Source organism: Alosa sapidissima, chromosome 13, assembly GCF_018492685.1.
Source record: "Alosa sapidissima isolate fAloSap1 chromosome 13, fAloSap1.pri, whole genome shotgun sequence".
NCBI lineage: Eukaryota > Metazoa > Chordata > Actinopteri > Clupeiformes > Clupeidae > Alosa > Alosa sapidissima.
The window spans coordinates 32,684,351-32,707,096 of record NC_055969.1 but is presented as its reverse complement, the minus strand read 5'-3'; the positions used below and the strand labels follow the sequence as shown (position 1 = coordinate 32,707,096).

At 39.5% G+C, this 22,746-nt stretch overlaps 1 protein-coding gene across 3 annotated transcripts in view; it reads left to right on the top strand.

Annotated features, from left to right (window-relative positions):
* Window positions 1–22,600, top strand: part of amacr (alpha-methylacyl-CoA racemase) — a 45,089-nt gene extending 22,489 nt beyond the window's left edge. For 2 of the 3 annotated variants that reach the window (XM_042059846.1, XM_042059847.1), the window contains exons 4-6: window positions 9,683–9,843; window positions 20,836–21,022; window positions 21,485–22,600. In XM_042059846.1, the coding sequence (XP_041915780.1) occupies window positions 9,683–9,843; window positions 20,836–21,022; window positions 21,485–21,894 (758 nt within the window). In that variant the 3' untranslated portion in view covers window positions 21,895–22,600. The remainder of the gene's footprint in view (window positions 1–9,682; window positions 9,844–20,835; window positions 21,023–21,484) is intronic. The other variant, XM_042059845.1, reaches the window with a different exon arrangement.
* The last annotated feature ends 146 nt before the right edge of the window (window positions 22,601–22,746 follow it).

Sequence of the window (22,746 nt, the reverse complement as noted above, 5' to 3'; positions counted from 1 at the left end):
TTAACGTGCTAGTTAGCATAGTAACTTGGTTAGCATTATTATCTTTGTTAACATAGTTAGCATAACTGCTAGCAAACATTAGAGCCATTCCATGTGTCAGTTATCGTCAACTATCTACCTAAATAATTTAACCATTTAAACTATCCACTTATTTAACCGTTCAGTCATTCCAACTATATTAAACCTCATCTACCTAGCAACCAATATAGTTTGTTTTTACTTTGTATGATATTTTACATCATATTTTTGCATTTTCATGCACTGTATTTCCTTCAGGAAATGCTTTTCTAGTTCTTATTATTCTTCTTCTTCTAACGCACTTAATGCAGCTTCAACCGTTTAACGTAGAAACTTCATTCAAACTATGTTACGTAGGTCTTACTTAGGACATGGGTGCTATGTATTTTTCAGCTTTGTAACTTTTATACTTTTTAAACTATTAATTAAAAACTATCAAAATTTCCCCATTGACTTAACATTATGATTATGACATCACAATACGGCCGTTAAGCAATTAGAATCCTATGGCAGGTGTTCGGGCCACCTGGACCAACTGCCAGTCTCAGGCTTTAAGCATACAAACTGGCCCTATTAAGACTACACATCCTGTTCAACTGCTTCCTCTGCCAAAAACTGTTTCAAAATAAAAGTCCTCACTATAATATTTTACTGTTAAACAATTTAACCCTTTAAACTACTGAACTTTTTAACTGTTTAGCCATTGTAACTGTTACTTGTCATCAACTATGACTCCTACCCACTGTAGCTAGTTAGCTAAGTTAGCTAAGTCACATGGTTAGCATGCTAGCATGTTAGCATGCTAGTTAGCATTTTAGCAAAACTGCTTAAAATGATTAGCTAAGTTAGTTAAGTCACATGGTTAGCATAGTTAGCATTCTAGCATGTTAGCATGCTAGTTAGCATTTTTAGCAAAACTGCTTAAAATGATTAGCTAAGTTAGCTAAGTCACATAGTTAGCATGCTAGCATGTTAGCATGCTAGTTAGCATTTTTAGCAAAACTGCTAAAAATGATTAGCTAAGTTAGCTAAGTCATATGGTTAGCATAGTTAGCTTGCTAGCATGTTAGCATGCTAGTTAGCATTTTTAACAAAACTACTAAAAACAATTAGCTAAGTTAGCTAAGTAACATGGTTAGCATAGTTAGCATGCTAGCATGTTAGCATGCTAGTTAGCATAGTAACTTTGTTAACATTATTATCTTTGTTAACATAGTTAGCATAACTGCTAGCAAACATTAGAGCCATTCCAACTGTCAGTTATCGTCAACTATCTACCTAAATAATTTAACCATTTAAACTATCCACCTATTTAACTGTTCAGTCATTCCAACTATATTAAACCTCATCTACTTAGCAACCAATATAGTTTGTTTTTACTCTGTATGATATTTTACATCATATTTTTGCATTTTCATGCACTGTATTTCCTTCAGGAAATGCTTTTCTAGTTCTTATTCTTCTTCTAACGCATTTAATGCAGCTTCAACCGTTTAACGTAGAAACTTCATTCAAACTATGTTACGTAGGTCTTACTTAGGACATGGGTGCTATGTATTTTTCAGCTTTGTAACTTTTATACTTTTTAAACTATTAATTAAAAACTATCAAAATTTCCCCATTGACTTAACATTATGATTATGACATCACAATACGGCCGTTAAGCAATTAGAATCCTATGGCAGGTGTTCGGGCCACCTGGACCAACTGCCAGTCTCAGGCTTTAAGCATACAAACTGGCCCTATTAAGACTACACATCCTGTTCAACTGCTTCCTCTGCCAAAAACTGTTTCAAAATAAAAGTCCTCACTATAATATTTTACTGTTAAACAATTTAACCCTTTAAACTACTGAACTTTTTAACTGTTCAGCCATTGTAACTGTTACTTGTCATCAACTATGACTCCTACCCACTGTAGCTAGTTAGCTAAGTTAGCTAAGTCACATGGTTAGCATAGTTAGCATGCTAGCATGTTAGCATGCTAATTAGCATTTTTAGCAAAACTGTTAAAAATGATTAGCTAAGTTAGCTAAGTCACATGGTTAGCATAGTTAGCATGCTAGCATGTTAGCATGCTAGTTTGCATTTTTAGCAAAACTGCTTAAAATGATTAGCTAAGTTAGCTAAGTAACATGGTTAGCATAGTTAGCATGTTAGTTAGTATTTTTAGCAAAACTGCTTAAAATGATTAGCTAAGTTAGCTAAGTCACATGGTTAGCATGCTAGTTAGCATTTTTAGCAAAACTGCTTAAAATGATGAGCTAAGTCAGCTAAGTAACATGGTTACCATACTTAGCATTTTAACATTGTTAGCATGCTAGTTAGCATAGTAACTTGGTTAACATTATTATCTTTGTTAACATAGTTAGCATAACTGCTAGCAAACATTAGAGCCATTCCAAGTGTCAGTTATCGTCAACTATCTACCTAAATAATTTAACCATTTAAAGTATCCACTTATTTAACCGTTCAATCATTCCACCTATATTAAACCTTATCTACCAAGTAAATCATTTACCTATATAAACTATCCACCTATTTAACTGTTCAGTCATTCCAACTATATTAAACCTCATCTACCTAGCAACCAATATAGTTTGTTTTTACTTTGTATGATATTTGACATCATATTTTTTGCATTTTCATGCACTGTATTTCCTTCAGGAAATGCTTTTCTAGTTCTTCTTCTTCTTCTAACGCATTTAATGCAGCTTCAACCGTTTAACGTAGAAACTTCATTCAAACTATGTTACGTAGGTCTTACTAAGGACATGGGTGCTATGTATTTTTCAACTTTGTAACTTTTATACTTTTTAAACTATTAATTAAAAACTAATCAAAATTTCCCCATTGACTTAACATTATGATTATGACATCACAATACGGCCGTTAAGCAATTAGAATCCTATGGCAGGTGTTCGGGCCACCTGGACCAACTGCCAGTCTCAGGCTTTAAGCATACAAACTGGCCCTATTAAGACTACACATCCTGTTCAACTGCTTCCTCTGCCAAAAACTGTTTCAAAATAAAAGTCCTCACTACAATATTTCACTGTTAAACAATTCAACCCTTTAAACTACTGAACTTTTTAACTGTTCAGCCATTGTAACTGTTACTTGTCATCAACTATGACTCCTACCCACTGTAGCTAGTTAGCTAAGTTAGCTAAGTAACATGGTTAGCATAGTTAGCATGCTAGCATGTTAACATGCTAGTTAGCATTTTTAGCAAAACTGCTTAAAATGATTAGCTAAGTTAGCTAAGTCACATGGTTAGCATAGTTAGCATGCTAGCATGTTAGCATGCTAGTTAGCATTTTTAGCAAAACTGCTTAAAATGATTAGCTAAGTTAGCTAAGTCACATGGTTAGCATAGTTAGCATGTTAGCATGCTAGTTAGCATTTTTAGCAAAACTGCTAAAAACGATTAGCTAAGTCGGCTAAGTAACGTGGTTAGCATAGTTAGCATGCTAGCATGCTAGTTAGCATTTTTAGCAAAACCGCTAAAAACGATTAGCTAAGTCAGCTAAGTAACGTGGTTAGCATAGTTAGCATGCTAGCGCTAGCATGTTAGCATGCTAGTTAGCATTTTTAGCAAAACTACTAAAAACGATTAGCTAAGTAACATGGTTAGCATGCTAGCATGTTAGCATGCTAGTTAGCATAGTAACTTTGTTAACATTATTATCTTTGTTAACATAGTTAGCATAACTGCTAGCAAACATTAGAGCCATTCCAACTGTCAGTTATCGTCAACTATCTACCTAAATAATTTAACCATTTAACCATTTAAACTATCCACCTATTTAACTGTTCAGTCATTCCAACTATATTAAACCTCATCTACTTAGCAACCAATATAGTTTGTTTTTACTCTGTATGATATTTTACATCATATTTTTGCATTTTCATGCACTGTATTTCCTTCAGGAAATGCTTTTCTAGTTCTTATTACAGTGCATGAAAATGCACTGTACTGTTCTTCCAAGGCATTTTATTATTATTCTTCTTCTAACGCACTTAATGCAGCTTCAACCGTTTAACATAGAAACTTCATTCAAACTATGTTACGTAGGTCTTACTTAGGACATGGGTGCTATGTATTTTTCATCTTTGTAACTTTTATACTTTTTAAACTATTAATTAAAAACTAATCAAAATTTCCCCATAGACTTAACATGGGCTGATGACATCACAATAGAGCCGTTAAGCAATTAGAATCCTATGGCAGGTGTTCGGGCCACCTGGATCAACTGCCAGTCTCAGGCTTTAAGGCGAGACACGGCAGGTGAAAACATCGTTTTTTCATGCACTGGTCAATTTCGAGATTTTGAGCTAGTATGTTACCTTAGCATGTATTCTATCACACTACTACAACAAAATAGTCCGATTTACACATTTAGGTGTTTATTTCATTATATTGTGTCTACTCGCGCCTGTATATTTCTCCTAAATTCAGCAAAAGTTAGCATTCTAACCTTGCATGCACTCCTGCGACCGTGGTCCAAAACATAACATGTGTACTACCGTTGGAAAGCTCTGTTTTTCCTGTATCACGCTATTTGATCCATATATGGACACTTCCTTTGTATCAGTAACCAATCGCGAAAGTTCAAAGGCGAGTCTAGGCTGAGAACGGAATCTCATTGGCTGTCTTTCAAGGCTGTTTTCTCAAAATGAGTTTCCACTCACACTCTGAGCTCAAAAACTCCACTTCAGAAGCACGTACATACACCAAACTTTCTAGACTTATGCCTAACTATATGTCGAAGATTTCTACAGAGGGGTTTGTTGATATATTATTCCTAGCCTGACTTACATGACATTTTATGCCTAAAAACATGGAAAAAAGCGATTTTTTAGGGCTAGTGACATAATTTTCTGATTTACAGGATAACAAAAGTAGATATTCATGAATCCCTCTGTAAATGTTTTCCCATCTAATATCTGAACACAATGAAAACATAATTTTGAACTTGGCTGTATCCAATGCTCAGGTTTCGTGCCTTAAAATGTATGCAAATTAGCGCATATTTAATTAGATAATGCCTAATTTGCATATGTAAACATTAAATTACAGCAAACTTGTAATACATTTTTTTCTCATATTAATGTAAGTAATCAACTGGGGAAGTTTCATAGTGATATCTGCTTGTTAAAAATTTTACCCTATTCACCTGTAGTGTCTCGCCTTAAGCATACAAACTGGCCCTATTAAGACTACACATCCTGTTCAACTGCTTCCTCTGCCAAAAACTGTTTCAAAATAAAAGTCCTCACCACAATATTTCACTGTTAAACAATTTAACCCTTTAAACTACTGAACTTTTTAACTGTTCAGCCATTGTAACTGTTACTTGTCATCAACTATGACTCCTACCCACTGTAGCTAGTTAGCATGGTTAGCATAGTTAGCATGCTAGCATGTTAGCATGCTAGTTAGCATTTTTAGCAAAACTGCTAAAAATGATTAGCTAAGTTAGCTAAGTAACGTGGTTAGCATAGTTAGCATGCTAGCATGTTAGCATGCTAGTTAGCATTTTTAGCAAAACTGCTAAAAATGATTAGCTAAGTCACATGGTTAGCATAGTTAGCATGTTAGCATGTTAGTTAGCATTTTTAGCAAAACTGCTAAAAATGATTAGCTAAGTTAACTAAGTAACATGGTTAACATAGTTAGCATGCTAGCATCTTAGCATGCTAGTTAGCAAAACTGTTAAAAATGATTAGCTAAGTTAGCTAAGTAACATAGTTAGCATGCTAGCATAGTTAGCATGCTAATTAGCATTTTTAGCAAAAAAACTTGGTTAACATTATTTTCTTTGATAACATAGTAGCATAACTGCTAGCAAACATTAGGGCCATTCCAACTGTTAGTTATCGTCAATTATCTACCTAAATAATTTAACTATTTAAATTATCCACCTATTTAACCGTTCAATCATTCCAACTATATTAAACCTTATCTACCAAGCAAATCATTTAACTATATAAACTATCCACCTATTTAACTGTTCAGTCATTCCAACTATATTAAACCTCATCTACCTAGTTCAGTCATTCCAACTATATTAAACCTCATCTACCTAGTTCAGTCATTTGAACTATATTAAACCTCATCATGTTGGTTGCCAATTAGCACATCATCTGTTTTAACAATATATTTCACACCATATGTTTTGCATTTTCATGCACTGGTAATTCCCTGGAATTGCGTTTTCTAGTTAACAATTATTACTTTTGCCTGCAGACAGTTAGTCAGCTAACACAGACAGGAATATGTGCAAAAGTGCATTCAATTAAAAACTGTTCTAAAACAGGGAAGATGTAGTCAGCATCTTCACATTACCTTCCCCCTCTTTTAAGCTTGTAAACATAGTTTCAAGCACAGACAAAAAAAACAGTACATTACAATAAATTGTGCATGTCATTAGTGCTTTAAAAGATCAGTTCAACAATGTCTCAGGTGACTGCCAGTCTTTTCAAGATCACTCCTTCTTGGCCCAAAACTGCACTCTTCACAGTACACAGCCCTCCTGATACCTCCTCATCCAGGCCTCCAGACTGCCTGACACACCACCCAGCCCTCTGCAATCCCAGCAGATAACGGGCTATCCGAGCACCGGCCTACTCCCAAGGCCACAGGCCAGTCTGCCACTAGATATATTCAGGAAGTCCTCAGGTCACTGCTGTTCTCTTGGGCTTAGCAATAGCTCCCCACAAGGCTCACATCAGCATCAAGGAGTCCCTGAGCTATTCCTCCATCAGGCGTAGGCCAACCCAACAGGACCGCAGCGCAACTCCTCCAGTGATCTTTTCCCAGCAGGTCTCTTCATCGGCCTGCCATCCCCTTCTCCGCAGTACACCTTCATGTTCCAAATCAATTGAAATGTGGGTCCCATCCACACAACTAGAGGGATAATCCCACCACTTCCACCAAATGTGAAAAATGTGTCCACCATCTTGTTTTTTAAAAAGATAAAAACAGGATATTCTTTGGTAGAAAACATCTTTCTTTAATTTATCCAAATGTTTAACACACACGATAACTTGTCTTGCACATCAATCAGTCTCACTCTCCCACACCAACACACTGGCCCTTTATAAAAGAGCACCTGTGGGTGTGGCCCAATTAACTTAATTAACAATTATTACTTTCGCCTGCAGACAGTTAGTCAGCTAACACAGACAGGAATATGTGCAAAAGTGCATTCAATTAAAAACTGTTCTAAAACAGGGAAGATGTAGTCAGCATCTTCACAGTAACTAAGTAACTTCTACTTAAAGTACATTTTAAATGAACTACTTTTTACTTGAGTACATTTTCAGATCGGTATTATAACTTGTACTTGAGTAATATTCCATCAAAGTATTGGTACTTTTACTTGAGTACAATATTTTCGTACTTTTTCCACCTCTGCTAGAGACCTATACTGTGTTCTGTTAGTAATACCTCAGGAGAATATACAGTATATATTTAGCTAGCATTTCTCCCAAGTAAATTCCTACAGATGTATTTAAGCATTTATTAATTATACTATAGTAATCATAATAAATATTATTATATGAGGCTCCTTTATTATTATTGTTGTTAAACACTTATTGAATGATTCAGGTTAGACTTAGATTCAGTTTTCTGAATTTGCAGACTTATTGTTTGTCTAAGAGTAACGTTTAGCACACTCAATCACTTAAAAACAAATGTTCATCATCATTTAAAATGAATGCTATGCTGAGCTTCTCTCATTATTCACTCATGTTGATTGTTGGAAATGTTATGTTGGCCACCAGTTGTTTTCCAATTAAAAAGTTAATAAAGATTCACATTAATGAGAAGATGTTTTGTGCCACAATTAATTATCCCTCCAATTGCGATGGCATCACATTAATGTAACAAGAAATCTGCTTCCACTGCCATGTGTCTCATGATGTTGTTGTCAGGGACATTTATTCATTATAAATTAATCTCTTCTCACTGGTTCTGTCTCTTGCTCTCAAAACTGCAGTTATTTCTCCTGTTGTTAAGAAATCTGGAGCAACTACTGATGACTTTAAAAACTATCTTCTCATCCCCAACCTGACATTTACAGTGGGGAGAATAAGTATTTGAACCCATGCTAAAGTTGACTAAAAAGAGGAATATAAAATAATCTGTTAGAAATTGATCTTAATGCTTTAATTAAAAAAAAATGATTAAAAATCCAACCCGAACACCAATTTGTTTCTGTGTTTCTTTTTTTTGTTAAGTCTATTAGCTGGTTTGATGTTCATTGAGTTCAATGCAAATCGAACCAGCTAATAGGCTAACTGAAAAATACACCATGCAAATCTCTAGGTATGGTGAAGGGATTGTGGTGATGTGGGGCTATTTTAATTCCAAAGGCCAAGGGGACTTTATCAGGATGCATAGTATCCTGGATCCATGAAATAAGTGGCCTTTAAAAATAAAAAATCTGCCTGCCTCTATGGGAATTTAACATAGGGGTATGAATACTTATTATCCCTGTATTTTAAGGAAGAACATTTATTTATTTATTATACATTATTCATTCACAAAGAGAATTGGTGTCCTTAAAGGCTGGATATTTCCTCGTTTTTTAATTAAGGCATTAAGATCAATTTCTAACAGATTATTTTATATTCCTCTTTTTAGTCAACTTTAGCATTGGTTCAAATACTTATTCTACCCACTGTATTTCTAAACTCCTTGAGCACACTGCAGCCTCACAGAAAAAACCTTGGTGTCATAATTGATTCTACCCTCTTCTTTGACTCTCACATTAGATACATCACTAAAACAGCCTTCTTCCACCTCAAAAACATTTTCTGACTCTGCCCTCACTTAATCCCACCACTGCTGAGACTCTCATTGATGATTTCATAACCTCCAGACTTGACTACTGTAATGCCCTACTCTGTGTCTCAATAAAGAGATTAAACAGACTACAATGCATACAAAATTCCGCTGCAAGAGTTCTCACCCGTACCAGGTCCTGGCAACATACCACTCACAGTAAAACAACAGGAAAACAACTTCACTGTCCACCTTGAAATCCATGATGAAAACTCACCTTTTCACTCTTGCTTTAACTTTCTACTCCTAAATGCCCCCTCCACCCCATCCTTTCCCCTGTCTATCTCCCCTGTCTGCTGTTTTATTTCTGTTGTTAACATTTGCTGAATGTATAGTGTCTTTTACTAAGTGTACAGTCAACAAGTATTGTCCCTGTATGTTGCTTTTATGTTACTCTTGCCATTATTGTGCAGTGTCTTTGGGTGACATGAAAGGCACTTTAAATAATATATTATTTCTATGATTCTTCTTCTTCTTCTTCTTCTTCTTCTTCTTCTTCTTCTTCTTCTTCCTCTTCCTCTGACCTTGTTAGCACAGCAGTTATCTTTATCGAAAAGAACTATCAGCTATATGTAAATCAGGACATGTACAGACCCCAGGCTCTGCAGAAAGAGATTTCCCTTTGTTGCTGTTGGCTTGATGAGCGCTGGACTCAAGTCAAATTAACCTAAAGCTAATGCACAGGCAAATTGCTGAATCTGTAGAGAAAAATGTGTCTAGTTTTGTTTTCTAGTGTTGTTGGATGTGCCTGTGGTGTTCTAGCGTCTCCATTTCTGTCTCAGAGTGTCTGTACTTTTTATATGTGCAGGGCTGCTGTCCATGTTGGGGCGAAGTCAAGAGAAACCGTACGCCCCACTCAACCTGGTGGCAGATTTCGCTGGCGGAGGGCTCACCTGTGCCTTTGGGATCGTGCTTGCCCTATTAGAGCGGAACCGTTCAGGCAAAGGCCAAGTGATAGATGCCAGCATGGTGAGTCTATTCTGAGCTCTCAGCTTTTCATAATTCTAACCCTTATAGTCCCTTTAAGGTGCCTAGGTGTCAGACAAATAACAGATCGTTGGCTGGAATTACCTTTCTTTATCTTTAAAAGAGTGTGGTTTTTAATTATAATTCAGCAATAGCCCTGAGCTACCCATCCCTCCAGCTGTTTCCAAACTCCATCTTGCCAGTCAGTGAGCTGTCCATGAGGCCATTCCCCCTGTGGTGCATGTCAACTCTTTGTCTTCTTAAAAGCTTTTCTGCTTCTGACCTGACAGGATTTTTTTCCCCCAATCCGTATTTTATCCGAACTTTCCCTACTTTCTGTAGTTTTGTTTTTGTGAGGAGAGCCTCTGAGTACCTCATCCCGCAGGCCACCAATTTTGTGCTCTCTTTTTGGCATTAAAGGGTCTGTTACTCTGCCCATAGTGTAGAGTTGAAATAAACTGAGCTGCAAAAGTTCAAAACATTTGAATCATTTGTAAAAAAAAAAAAGGAGAATGGTAAATGACAATATGGTTTTGAATTTTTTGAGCTCAAACGCCTGGTAATAGTATTTGAGCAATCGAGAAAAACTGTGAAATGGTTTCTCTCGAGGTTAAAACATGTACTCGTAGCCTCATTATTTTCAATTATCAACAGTTTATGTACCATAAGTCAGTTACAATTACAAATTTGCTTTCTTTTTTCCTGAATGCCTTCAGCTTTGCTTTTGAAATGCTTCCATAAAAGCAGACAGTTTGCTTTGTTTACTCATTGTCTCTTCCATGTGTTGAACCTCAAAGGTGCTCAGAGAGCAGTCTGTTTTTGTCTCAGTCCAGCACCTCACTCTGCCAAGGATGGAGGGCGTGTAATAGATAGATAGATAGATAGGTACTTTATTGATCCCTAGGGGAAATTCAAAGGTCTCGGTAGCATACAGACATCACACACAACATGCACTTACAGCAGACATGGTAAATATAAGTATAAGTATAAACATATAACCAAACTCTACTGTGCAATAGAGACAGTAGAAGATAAGAAAAATAATAAAACGAAATACTAAATATACTATATAAATAAAATAAAAAAATCCACAGTGTGCTTGAGGGTAATGGATCTCGCCTTCCAACTAGATTGTTTCGGGGGGCCTCCCGCAGAGGCCCAATTGGACGGAGATGAAGAGACACACATGGCTTACTGTGTCAGGCAGCACAAATCACCGTCACCTCTCTGGTCCCTGGGTAATCTTAGCGTGCAACCATAGGTCATTCTGCTGAGACTAATGTACTCGCTATGGCAGGATCAAGGCGAACAGGAATATCCTATTGGTAGTGATATTTAATTGTCACACTCAGGGCAGGCTATGTGTGTGTGTGTGTGAGAGAGAGAGAGAGGGAAGGACACAACACTTCAAAGACCTTCAACACAACAGACTAGTGCACTTAAACACGAATGCATCATCTGACATCTAGTGATGTTCAATTATCCTATTCAGTGAAGTGTGTGTGACATGACATGAAAACGCCACATACACCAAATCCGGGGGTTGGCACACAGCGTCCCAAGGAACCACAGGTGAGGCATTCCTCTGTGTGTTTATGGACACATAGAACCATAACCAAAACACTGTTGTATAGAGTTGAGACTCCGGTTGGGGCCCCTCTCAGTTGTGAACTAGAAGGGCACTCAGAGAGCAAAAACCTCCCTCAGGGTCAAATGCCATATCTCACATGAATAAACATTTGAAAATGTTCACATTTTTAAAAGCAATACGTTGGATGTATTTAAAATATTGTTATAGTAGAAACTGATAAAAAGCATATAGATAGATAGATAGATAGATAGATACTTTATTGATCCCCAGGGGAAATTCAAGGAAGGTGTGTATATATATACACTACTCACACAAAGTCAGGGATATCTGGCTTTCAGGTGAAATTTAATGTTTCAGTACAGAAAGTACTGAAACATTGGACTGTTGGACATGCACATTCAAAAGTTCAGAGAAGGTCACATTAAGTTAATCTGTAAAAGTTATAGTGGATTTTAGGTTCATCCTGAAATTTCACCTGAAAGCCGAATACCTTTTTTGTGAGTAGTGTATATACAGCGGGGAAAATAAGTATTGAACACGTCAACATTTTTTTCAGTAAGTATACTTCCAGTGAGGCTATTCGCATGAAATTTTCAGCAGACATTAGTATTAACTTGGGTAATCCACATGTAACGGATGCCAGCAAGCTTAGCTGTGCTTGTGGAACGTTGGTAAACCTCACTCCCCGACGCCTCAAGAGTGCTGCTGGCATGCGAGCCAGTAGCCTGGGCTATTGGCTCAATTGTTAGCTCGCTCACCTCCCGATCCGAGGTGCTGCTGTTCGCGGGTTCGAGTCCGGGCGTGTGCAGGGCTGAATCGCAAGTTCAACACAACACAGGTTACACACACATATAAAAACATCCAAACATTAATGTCCATAAGTAGAGTTATGAGTAAAAAAGTGGAATGGCACAGGAAAAAAGTATTGAACACACTAAGAAAAAGCAGCACACAAAGGCAAGGAATGGCAAGGAACAAGCTGGAATCTATAAGTAGAGAGTAATTATCCCTCCTATCTGTGCAAATTAATATAAGCTGGGTTAGTACATATTGATGGGCTATAAAAAGGTTTTTCGTTACCAAGGTGTCACACAAGAAACATTTCATGATGGGTAAAAGCAAAGAGCTCTCCCAAGCCCTTTGCAACCTTATTGTTGCAAAACATATCAACTGGAACTGGTTACACCCAGATAGCGGACCACTGTCGGTCCATTGGGAGCATATAGCTGGCGGTCCGCTGGCATTTTGCTCATCGGTTCTCTGGCGGTCCGCTGGCGGCTTGCAGACAAATTGCCCAATATTTTGTCACTATTGGTCTAAAATCTTTTTCATTTGTTCAGTTATACTCCATATATAATTTTATTAACTTTTCTTAATATTCATGACAAGTTAAAGCAACACCAAAGAACTTTCCCTCTGTTGCACGCACGCTATTTGTTTATCCAGCACCGCCTTTGCCAATAACAATGTCCACAAACAAGGTAGAATATTTTGCATGACTTATAAAGGTACGATGTATTGCGACATCAGATGCAAGTCAAATTTGTAGTTTCTACTGGCGGCATACCACCAGTGGTCCGCTATCTGCCAATCTGATTTTGCTACAGTATCTGGGCAGATGCATTTCAAAACTTCAGAATCATCCAGTAAGCAGTATTGGAGCCATTATGTAAGGGATAATGTATTGTCCGCCAGTAATTATCAGAAAATAAGTCCCGACAGGGAGAACAGAAACCCGACGCACAGTGGAGGGGATTTGCTTCGACCTGAAAGGAACCCCCTACTCTTTATGATAAGTGCCATGGAATCTTTAATGACCACAGTGAGTCAGGACCTCGGTTTAACGTCTCATCTGCCCCCGTCACAGCACTGGGGCATTGGGATCGATCTTTTTTGGCCAGAGGGAAGAGTGCCACCTACTGGCCACCCACCAACACCACTTCCAGCAGCAACCTAGTTTTCCAAGGAGGTCTCCCATCCAAGTACTAACCAGGCCCACACCTGCTTAGCTTCAGTAATTCAGCTAAGACAAGGTATCCATTGGTCTGGCTGCTGGCATGTGGTGATTATATAGCCTACTTTGCCGGTGATTATATAGATTTATTACACGGCTCTTCACAATGCACATAGAACGCTCCATTGACTTAAATGGGATTTCCCAAAGTTCTAGCGGTCATTATTTTGAACTAGAGGACCTTTTGAAAAAAATAATTACAGCTGTCAATTGCAACGGAGTTTGTGCTTCTAATTCAGGTCTTTCATATCACTCCGCAACTACTGGGACTTCATTCAAAAGTGAAAAGCAGACGGTTGATCAGCTGTCTTCTAAAGAATGTTTGATTCATGTTCAGTGTGTGTTGTTTGCGAACTATACATGGATTTCTATGCAACGTCACGAAAACATGCGTGCGCAACTAAGAGGCAGAAAGCACCATAGAACAGCATAGTAGTGCTGTCCATGAAAAGAATAAAATTCGTTTTTGTGCTGAAAACTGCACCAATTCGAAATCACGATGGTTTGGTTTGTTGCCTCGGCTAATGTGGCCATTGACAGTTTATGAAGTTCCTCTGTCAAAGGTAGAGAGGTTGGAAAAAATGATCAACTCCTTTGTCAGAAAATGGCTCGGAGTCCCACGCTGCTTAAGCAGTGTAGCCTTGTATGGGAAGGGTATTGTTGCCAATATCTAGTCTGACAGAGGAATTTAAGTGTGCTAAGGCTAGATTGGAAATGACTCAGTCCAAGGACCCAGTGGTGAGGAAAGTTGCACCCACAGTTAATGCAGGGAGGAAGTGGAACTCAGAGCAGGCAGTTAAGCAAGCTCAATCAGCATTGAAGCATAGGGATATAATGGGCCATGTGCAGCATGGGCGGGGGGGTCTAGGGGTGGGTGTAAGTAAACCCTTGTGGAGTAAGGCTTCTGCAGGAGAAAAGAGGAAAAAGGTAGTGGAGGAAATGCATAGACAGGAGGAGGCTGTAAGATGTACTAAGGCAGTGTCGCAGGCAAAACAAGGGCAGTGGGTGAACTGGGAAGGGGTGGAAAAAAGACGGATTAAATGGAAAGATCTATGGGGCATGGAAGGATCAGATTTATGTTAGGTGCTACATACTGTATGATGTGCTCCCATCTCCCAAGAATTTAAGTCAATGGTTTGGTGAGGATGATAAATGCATACTTTGCTCGTGTGTGGGCAGTCTCCACCATATCCTATCAGGGTGCAAGGTAAGTCTCACCCAGGGGCGGTATACGTGGCGTCATAACCAGGTATTGAAATGTGTGGCAGCGGCAATAGAGGATAAAAGGAGAGAAGTCAATTCATTAGCAGCTAGTAAAGGGGTAAGGCAAATTAACTTTGTACGTCAGGGGGATAAACCTTGTCCCGCGAAGGCCAGGTGTAAAACCGGCCAGTTGAAAAATGGGGCGGGCTGGGAAATGAAGGTTGATCTTGGCCAGCAGATGGCGGTACCTCCACATATAGTGAGTACTAAGCTACGACCCGACGTAATTCTATGGTCGGATTCAGAGAAGATAGTTTACTTCATTGAACTCACTGTTCCTTGGGAAGACAGAGTGGAAGTGGCCAATGAGCTGAAGACAGCTAAATACACTGAAATAGCAGAGGAGGCAGCTAAGCGAGGTTGGAGTGCACGATTAAGGCCTATTGAAATCGGTGCACGTGGGTTTGTGGCCAGATCTGCTATTGGCTTGCTGTCTGAATTGGGCATTTGTGGTCGAAGTCTAAGGCAGGTGGTTAGTAACATGTCTTTAGCAGCAGAACGGGCAAGCGAATGGTTGTGGGTAAGGAGAAGTTACCCTTCCTGGGGCACAAGCTGAGGTAAGCTAACTGGCTCATTTGTTTTGTGTTTGTGATGGACTGTGCCTAGGTTGATGGTACTTGGCTAAGGTTTTTTTTATGGTTTATGGTTCAGTCCGCATCAACGGGACGGGCCAACTTAGACCATGCCTAGGTTGGTTAAGGGTATTTGGATGTTTGTTGTGGTAATATGGTGGCAGCATGGGCTGTAAGCTAACTGGCTAATTTGTTTTGTGTTTGTGATGGGGCCTAAGCTAACTGGCTAAGCTAACTGGCTAATTTGTTTTGTGTTTGTGATGGGCTGTGCCTAGGTTGATGGTTGGTTGGCCAGGGTTTTTATGGCTATGGTTCAGTCCACATCAACGGGACGGACCAACCTAGCCAACCTTGACCATGCCTGGGCTGGTTAAGAGTATTTTGGGTATTGGATATTTCAATGTGGTAATATGGTGGCAGCATGGAGGGGAGTGTCTCCAGGACGCTGGTTTCACTGTTAAGCCTTCATGAGGTGTCGTGGGCCTAACTTAACGAAACATCGGTGAATGAAGGTGCCCACTTGATAAACCCAATGACATGCCGCATACTATATACTGCTGTTGGATGGGCCATTTGTACTGTGTTTGTGACCATTTGTTGGCGGATTTGTTGGTGGATTTGTGTGTTTTTACCTTGGATTTTGGCACAAGGGATTTTAACATCTAATCCTGTGTATTAATGTAATGTTCAATATGTTCAATATCCCTAACGGAATGCATGTCTTCGCCAAAAATGACAAAATATGACGTTATTAATAATGCAAACGAACGGCAAACTCTGAAATATAGTCTGAAATGAGATGTTATTATCATTGAGACAACAGGGGTATACCAATTCTGATTGTAGCTTACAGCAGCCGACTATTTAGGTTAAGTTTATAACGTTGTGGATGGCCACCAAGCATCTTCTGCCTCATGGCTGCGCGCGCATCTAGTTTTGTTGGTAAACGGGAAACCCGTGTATTTGTTTCTGTATCATCTGTATCATCAACTGGCCATGCACAGGATCTCCTCGCAAGATTTTTGACCAGGAAGTCAGAAGGATAGTCAGAAGAGTAGCCCAAGAGCCAGGGACCCCTCAGACAAAGCTCCAGAAAGACTCGTCGGCAGCAGGGACAATTGTTACAGAGAAAATCATAGGTGATGAACTCCACCGCCATGGCCTCTATGCATACTCACCCCGCATGACTCTATTGCTGAAAAAAAAACGTGTTGAAGCTCATTGAAAATTTGCTACACAACACAAGCTTATGAAATACTGAAGGAATGATTCTAGTCAGGCGAGTGCAAAATTGAACTTTTTGGATGTCATACTACACACCATATTTGGAGTAGAAATGTCACTGTGCATCACCCTAAAAAACCATACCAACAGTGAGGTTTGGAGGTGGAGTTATCATGGTGTGGGGCTGTTTTTCATCTCATGATACTGGCAGACTACATACAGGGAATGATGAATGGAGTTAGGGATGTAACGGTATGAAAATTGAACCTCACGGTTATAGTGACCAAAATTATCACAGTTTTCGGTATTATCACGCTATTTCTAAAAGTGTGTTCAATATGTTCAGAAAGCACTGATAGGCCTACACAAGCTGAAATAGTTTCAAAAAGTGTCGCGTTCACTTTTTTCTTCATATTCAATTGGCTATGTGCTTATAGCTTCTTACCCTACCATGACTTGGAGTTTGCTATTTCTGTTATTTGGATCCAATGAGTGAGACCAAAGTAAGCGTTTGAAATAAAACTTTAGGCTACTGTGTTCTCCTGATAACGTGAGTGGAATGGATTTTATGTGGACGCAAACAAAAAAAGACGCAGAGTGGCTACATGATACAGTGCACATTTTGCAGTGAAAATGTTCTGCCTTTTAAAATCAGGTGTAGCCTAATCCAAATCATACTGTAGTTAAAACCATCAATTAGACAACAGAATCAGTAGGGTACCAGTTTTGTTTCATTGTACTAGGCCTACTGTATGTCAAGCAGGCTCGGATGAAGCTGGGAAGGATTAAACACACGGTTTCCATACCGCGTTAATCAACTGTGATAATTATGATATTTGAAATGAAAACGGTAATTGTTATTTTTAGCATTTTTATCGCGGTTTACCATTATACCGGTAATCGTTACATCCCTAAATGAAGTAATTTTATTCTGGGAGAATCTTGCCATCCACCAGGATGATGAGGATGAGGCATGGTTAGACCTTCCAACAGGACAATGATTCATAGAATTCAGCAAAGAAAACTCAATTGGTTTCAGAGAAAGGAAATCAAGGCCCGGATCCAATTGAACCGTTTTGGAAGTTAAAATCAGGATTCACAAGAGGGACCCCTGGAATCTTCAATATTAAAAGTCTATCTGTTTAAAAGAATGGGCCAAAATCACACCTGATTACTGCGACTGATTAGTGTTGTCATACAGGAAATGCCTCGAAGCTGCAATTACAAATAAAGGCTTTTCCACAAAGTATTTGAGAAATGTCAGTAGGCGTGTTCAATACTTTTTTCCTTTGTCATTCCACTTTATTGCACATAACTCTGGGATGCAAATAGCCTCATTGGAAAGTATAGTTACTGAAAAAAATGTTGTTTTCAATACGTAGTTTCCGCGCTGTATTGAGTGGTATTTGAAATGGCTCTTAAAATTGCAATATGCTATTTTGAAAACCATTCAGGAACCATGCATTTAATCATTAATATGCATTAAAATGCATTTATTAACATATAAGGGTAGGATTATCAGGGAAATGTTAGCAACAAGTGTTGCTCATCAGAAACACATTGCATAACACTGAGTGTGGTGGAGTGACAGTAGCATCGCCGCCTGAAATTGTTGGTCCAGGTTAGTCCCCCGAACCTGACATTGTAAGTCCCTGCAGCTGGATTCTCACACATTCATCCCACCATTTCAGCAGATATGCCATTTGAAACTGACATTGCTTAGCCTGGGAGGGTTTCCAAAGTGCTCGGAGGTTAAAAAAAATCCAAGGCACTCCATTCCAGGCTAGACATTGCTTCCTAGCTAGCAGTTTCTTCCAACAGACCTTTATATGAAATGTAAAGAAAACTCTAAGTAATTTGAAACCCTGTATCATTATCTTTCAAAATGATTATAAAAAAAGTCTAAAAGCAACACTACACATGTGACTGCGATGCATAGGGAAATAACAGAGCCTTGACAGTGTTAACGTTAATCTGATGTTACATTTACACCAGATGTGTTGACAAATCAGAGTGTTTGACTTTGCATGTTCCTCTGTGAGCCTAAGTGAAAATCAACCGAGGCCACATAAACAGATGGGCTCGCTAATCATGATTTCCACACAGCAAGTTGAACATGTAAATGCATTTGATGTGTGCATTTGAGGTTTCTGGAGAGGCTGCCTTCTCAGCCTTCAGGCTCCACTCCTACATCCCAACCTGAAGTGTGTTTCTTGGCACCATCCCCTGGTGGAGTGTGAATCTATAGCTGCAGCTGTGGTGTGTGTGTGTGTGTGTGTGTGTGGGAGGGGGGGGTGATGATATCCACACTGTTCGCTGGTAGATAAGACCTTCTGTTTGCTTCCCCTGAGAGGAAGACCCTGCGCTTTGTAAGTCAGAGCTGTAATTTTGTGGAGCAAAGAGGCTTTGGATGCTGATATTGCAGTGATGCAAGCAACATAAGGGCCCCAAAGTCTAAAAATATATGTTATTGTTTATTTTTTGATATGAAGTGGTTGTCTTGAACCCACCTGTTTTGAGTCTGTATTCTGGGCATTGACACATTCACAAATGGAGGAAAAAGCCATTTCTCATTTCTCATTCCATTCTTGTCCTCTCCAAACGGCGTACTCCCCTTCTTTGGTTTTATTCCCTGAGTGAGTCTTTTTAACGGCCTAAGCAACTGCTTTGAAGCTCCTCTAAAGTCCTCTAAATGGGTTCTGTCAATGATTATTACCATTTCGCTCTACTCACTTTCAGCGTGTCCGGGCCGCGGCAGGTTGGTTTGAATGTGTTCTACCTTTCCTTACCTTTGTGCTGGGATGCTGCAGAGACCTCATTTATTGTAGCGTCTGGCTCACACAGGGAGTTTAGTGGGCGCCCCTGGCAAGCTTATCTGACCACACTGCAGGACTCCCATTGCCTGCTCCGCTTCTTCTCTGTTACATCAGACATCAAGCTTTATCTTCGTGTTATAGTGTCCTGGGCTCCTTCTCTCTCGGTTTTTAAACAATTGAGATTTTCTTTTTTTTTTTTTTTTTGATTTTATAAAGACAGGACAGTGAAGTGTGACAGAAGGTGAGAGGGAGACTGGGTGGTGAATTATCAATATCGATGCCATTGTCGAGTCTGCTTATCGATGCGTTTCATTATCGATTCCCATAACGATTCCTGTACCATTTGCTGAACACTTATAGGATGGCTTTGAGAGTTGTTGGCTTTGAATGTCTAATTTAAAGTGGTTTTAGAGAATGAAGATCAAGTCCACAATATCAATACAGAAGTTGAATGCTTTAAAATTTAAAAAAAGTAAATATTTCTAAAACAAAGCTTTGTATTGGAATCGTTAGTGGAATCATTAACGTGTGGATGTGTACGATTCCGATGGATCGGAACGTTTGGAACCGATTCCCAAGCCTATTGGTGCTGGTGGTGGGATCCGGGTCCAGAATCAGAGTCAGCTTTATTGGCCAAGTTTGTGTAAACAAACGAGGAATTTGACTCCGGTTGATCTTTGCTCTAAGTACCACACTCACTTAACATGTAAAGAATAAAAACAAAAGGTCAGTAAGAAATATAAAAAATACTGTAATAACTGTAATTTAGCTAACATGTTTAATGCAAATTGAATTGCAGTCCAGCTGTACATCTTCATTAGTATATTTGCTTCTTGGAAAAAAGGTTCAACAGACCTGTTGGTAAAATGAGAGTTCCATTTATTTCCCTCTTGAGCGAATGACAGCGTATTAGATTAGCAGAAACTGTATTTAATGTAGATAGCTATTAAGAGCTTAATAAGACAAGTAAATGGTTATGATGGAGAGAAAACAAAAGACCTTTGAAAAATAACAACTTTAGATTTGCACAACGCTGATATGATTTCAAACCGTGAGTGATTGCACTTGTGCACTGTGAGCATGTTAGCATGACCAATATACTGTAGGACATAGAGTTGTCTCTACCCATGTATTTCATCTTGTATTTTAGTGGTCTTTGAACTATGAAGTCAGATTTGTTTCATAACTTGAAGACTTAGAAGACTGCGTTCTGAAGCTGCCAAACAAACTTCAGAACGCAGTCTTCTAAGTCTTCAAGTGATGAAACAAATCTGTCATTGGTGTGAGATGCACCGACCTATGCCTGCAGGGTGCAGGGGATCACGTCGAAGACGTATAGGAGTGCACTCATTGTTGCTCATTGTTGTACGTTTGTCTCAGAACAACTCTCATGTGCATCTTGCCTCGTGTGTCGAGACCTTTGTTTTATTTCTACCCAGATGCTTTTCGTTCCGATGTGATCATTTGAAATACAAAACAAAAAAAAATCCCTTTTTGTCTTCTTGCTGTGTGTAGGTTGAAGGAGCAGCCTATGTCGGTTCCTTCATGTGGAAATCCAGGAACATTGGCTTGTGGAACCGAGGCCGGGGTGAGAACCTTCTGGACAGTGGGGCTCCATTCTACGAGACGTACTGCACCTCAGATGGAAAGTATATGGCTGTGGGGGCAATTGAACCGCAATTCTACGTCCAACTCATTCAAGGTAAGTGGTGACTGATTGTTTTCTTTCCTTTATTCCATTTCTTTTTCTTCTCACACAACATACTTGACAGCCACCCAAACAAGGTCGTTGTCAAGATGATGTCACAGTAGAAAAACAGGCTCTCACCTCCCAACATTATGGAAATCCTAATGAAGCTGCTTAGGCTAGTGATTTGCCACAAAATAAAAGCCAAAGGTCATTATTCTCTGACTTAAATAGAGGTCTGTTCCTCTGTGACTTGTGGTGAGGTCTCAGGATGCGTTGAATGTGTGTCTCCTATTCATAAGCATTCAGGATCTCCACATGCTGACCTTCAGGAGAATCATCCAGAGTTAATAATGTCTGGCTATTCATTAAGTATGGCCCCTTTCATAGTGAGAAGCACCGTGCTGACCTTTGACTGACCTCCCTTTGTTGACTTTAAATTGTGTGCTCTGCTCTGACCCCCTTTCCACCCTGCAGGCTTGGGATTAGATGCATCCGCTTTGCCAGCCCAAATGAGTGTCTCTGATTGGCCGGACATGAAGGAGACTTTTGCCCGGGCGTTCGCCAGCAAGACACAGGCCGAGTGGGGGCAGATCTTCGATGGCACTGACGCCTGCGTGACCCCCGTGCTGTCACTGGATGATGTGAGCTCACATCCCCACAACCAGCAGAGGGGCTCCTTCCTGCGGGATGCCCAGGGCGAGGAGAGCCCACGGCCGGCTCCGCTCCTGTCCCGCTCACCCGCCCAGCCCTGTCTCTCGCGGGACCCCTTCATCGGAGAGCACACGCGGGCCGTGCTGCAAGACTTTGGCTTCGCAGCAGCCGAGATCGAGCAGATGGATGCAGCGGGTGTAGTGGAGTGCAAAGAAACCAAAGCACGCCTGTAACCTTTACGACCCAGCACCAGCACGCCCCCATAATGACGGCAGTCTAGGGGCCCACAGAGAGGAAATGTGCTTTTCACATGAACGCCATACAGTGCCTAAGTGCTACCCAACCAGCGGGTGCAGCAATTTAGAGCAGGAACTGCACTTGCGCCTAAAAGGCTTTGAATTGCCTGGACGTGAAATCCTATCAATCCCAGCCAGTCCATGTCTGTAATTTGGTATTGGTTGGAATTATATATAATTTTGTTCACATAGGTGCCTGCCAGTGTTTTTATTTTCATAATTACGTGAAATGTTTAGTTTGTGATTCCGCGATTTCCGAATGCTGAAAATATGTTACACTGCATTTTCTCCTGAGTTTGATTGCTCTGTTGTTCAAAGGTCTGATGACCCTTATTAAAATGATCTTCAGCTAAATTATCTTTATCTTCAGTATCAGTTCATTAAGTACAGGTGTGTGTGTATATATATATAGGGCTGTCACTTTTGTGAAAAAATCCTGTTCGATTTTTGAGACATAAGTGTTCATTAAATCGATTGTAAAATCGATTTTATAATGTCTAAAGACATTGACGTTTGCGTTTTCAACACCAAATATAGGCCAATCCACAAACAACTAACAGGCATTAGGACGAATGTAAAGAGGGCGCTTGTAGACGCAAGCCAGCAATATTTCTGATGATTTATTGGCGTGAAGTTTCGTGCACAATGACAAACAGGAGTGCAACATTCTCGAAAAACAATAAGCAGAGTGGACTGCCATTACATCAGTGACAAACATTACTGCAGGCTTCAACGTAGCTGTGTCTGTGTTTACGATTAGAAATGTCAAACAAATTTCGCTTTGTTCTT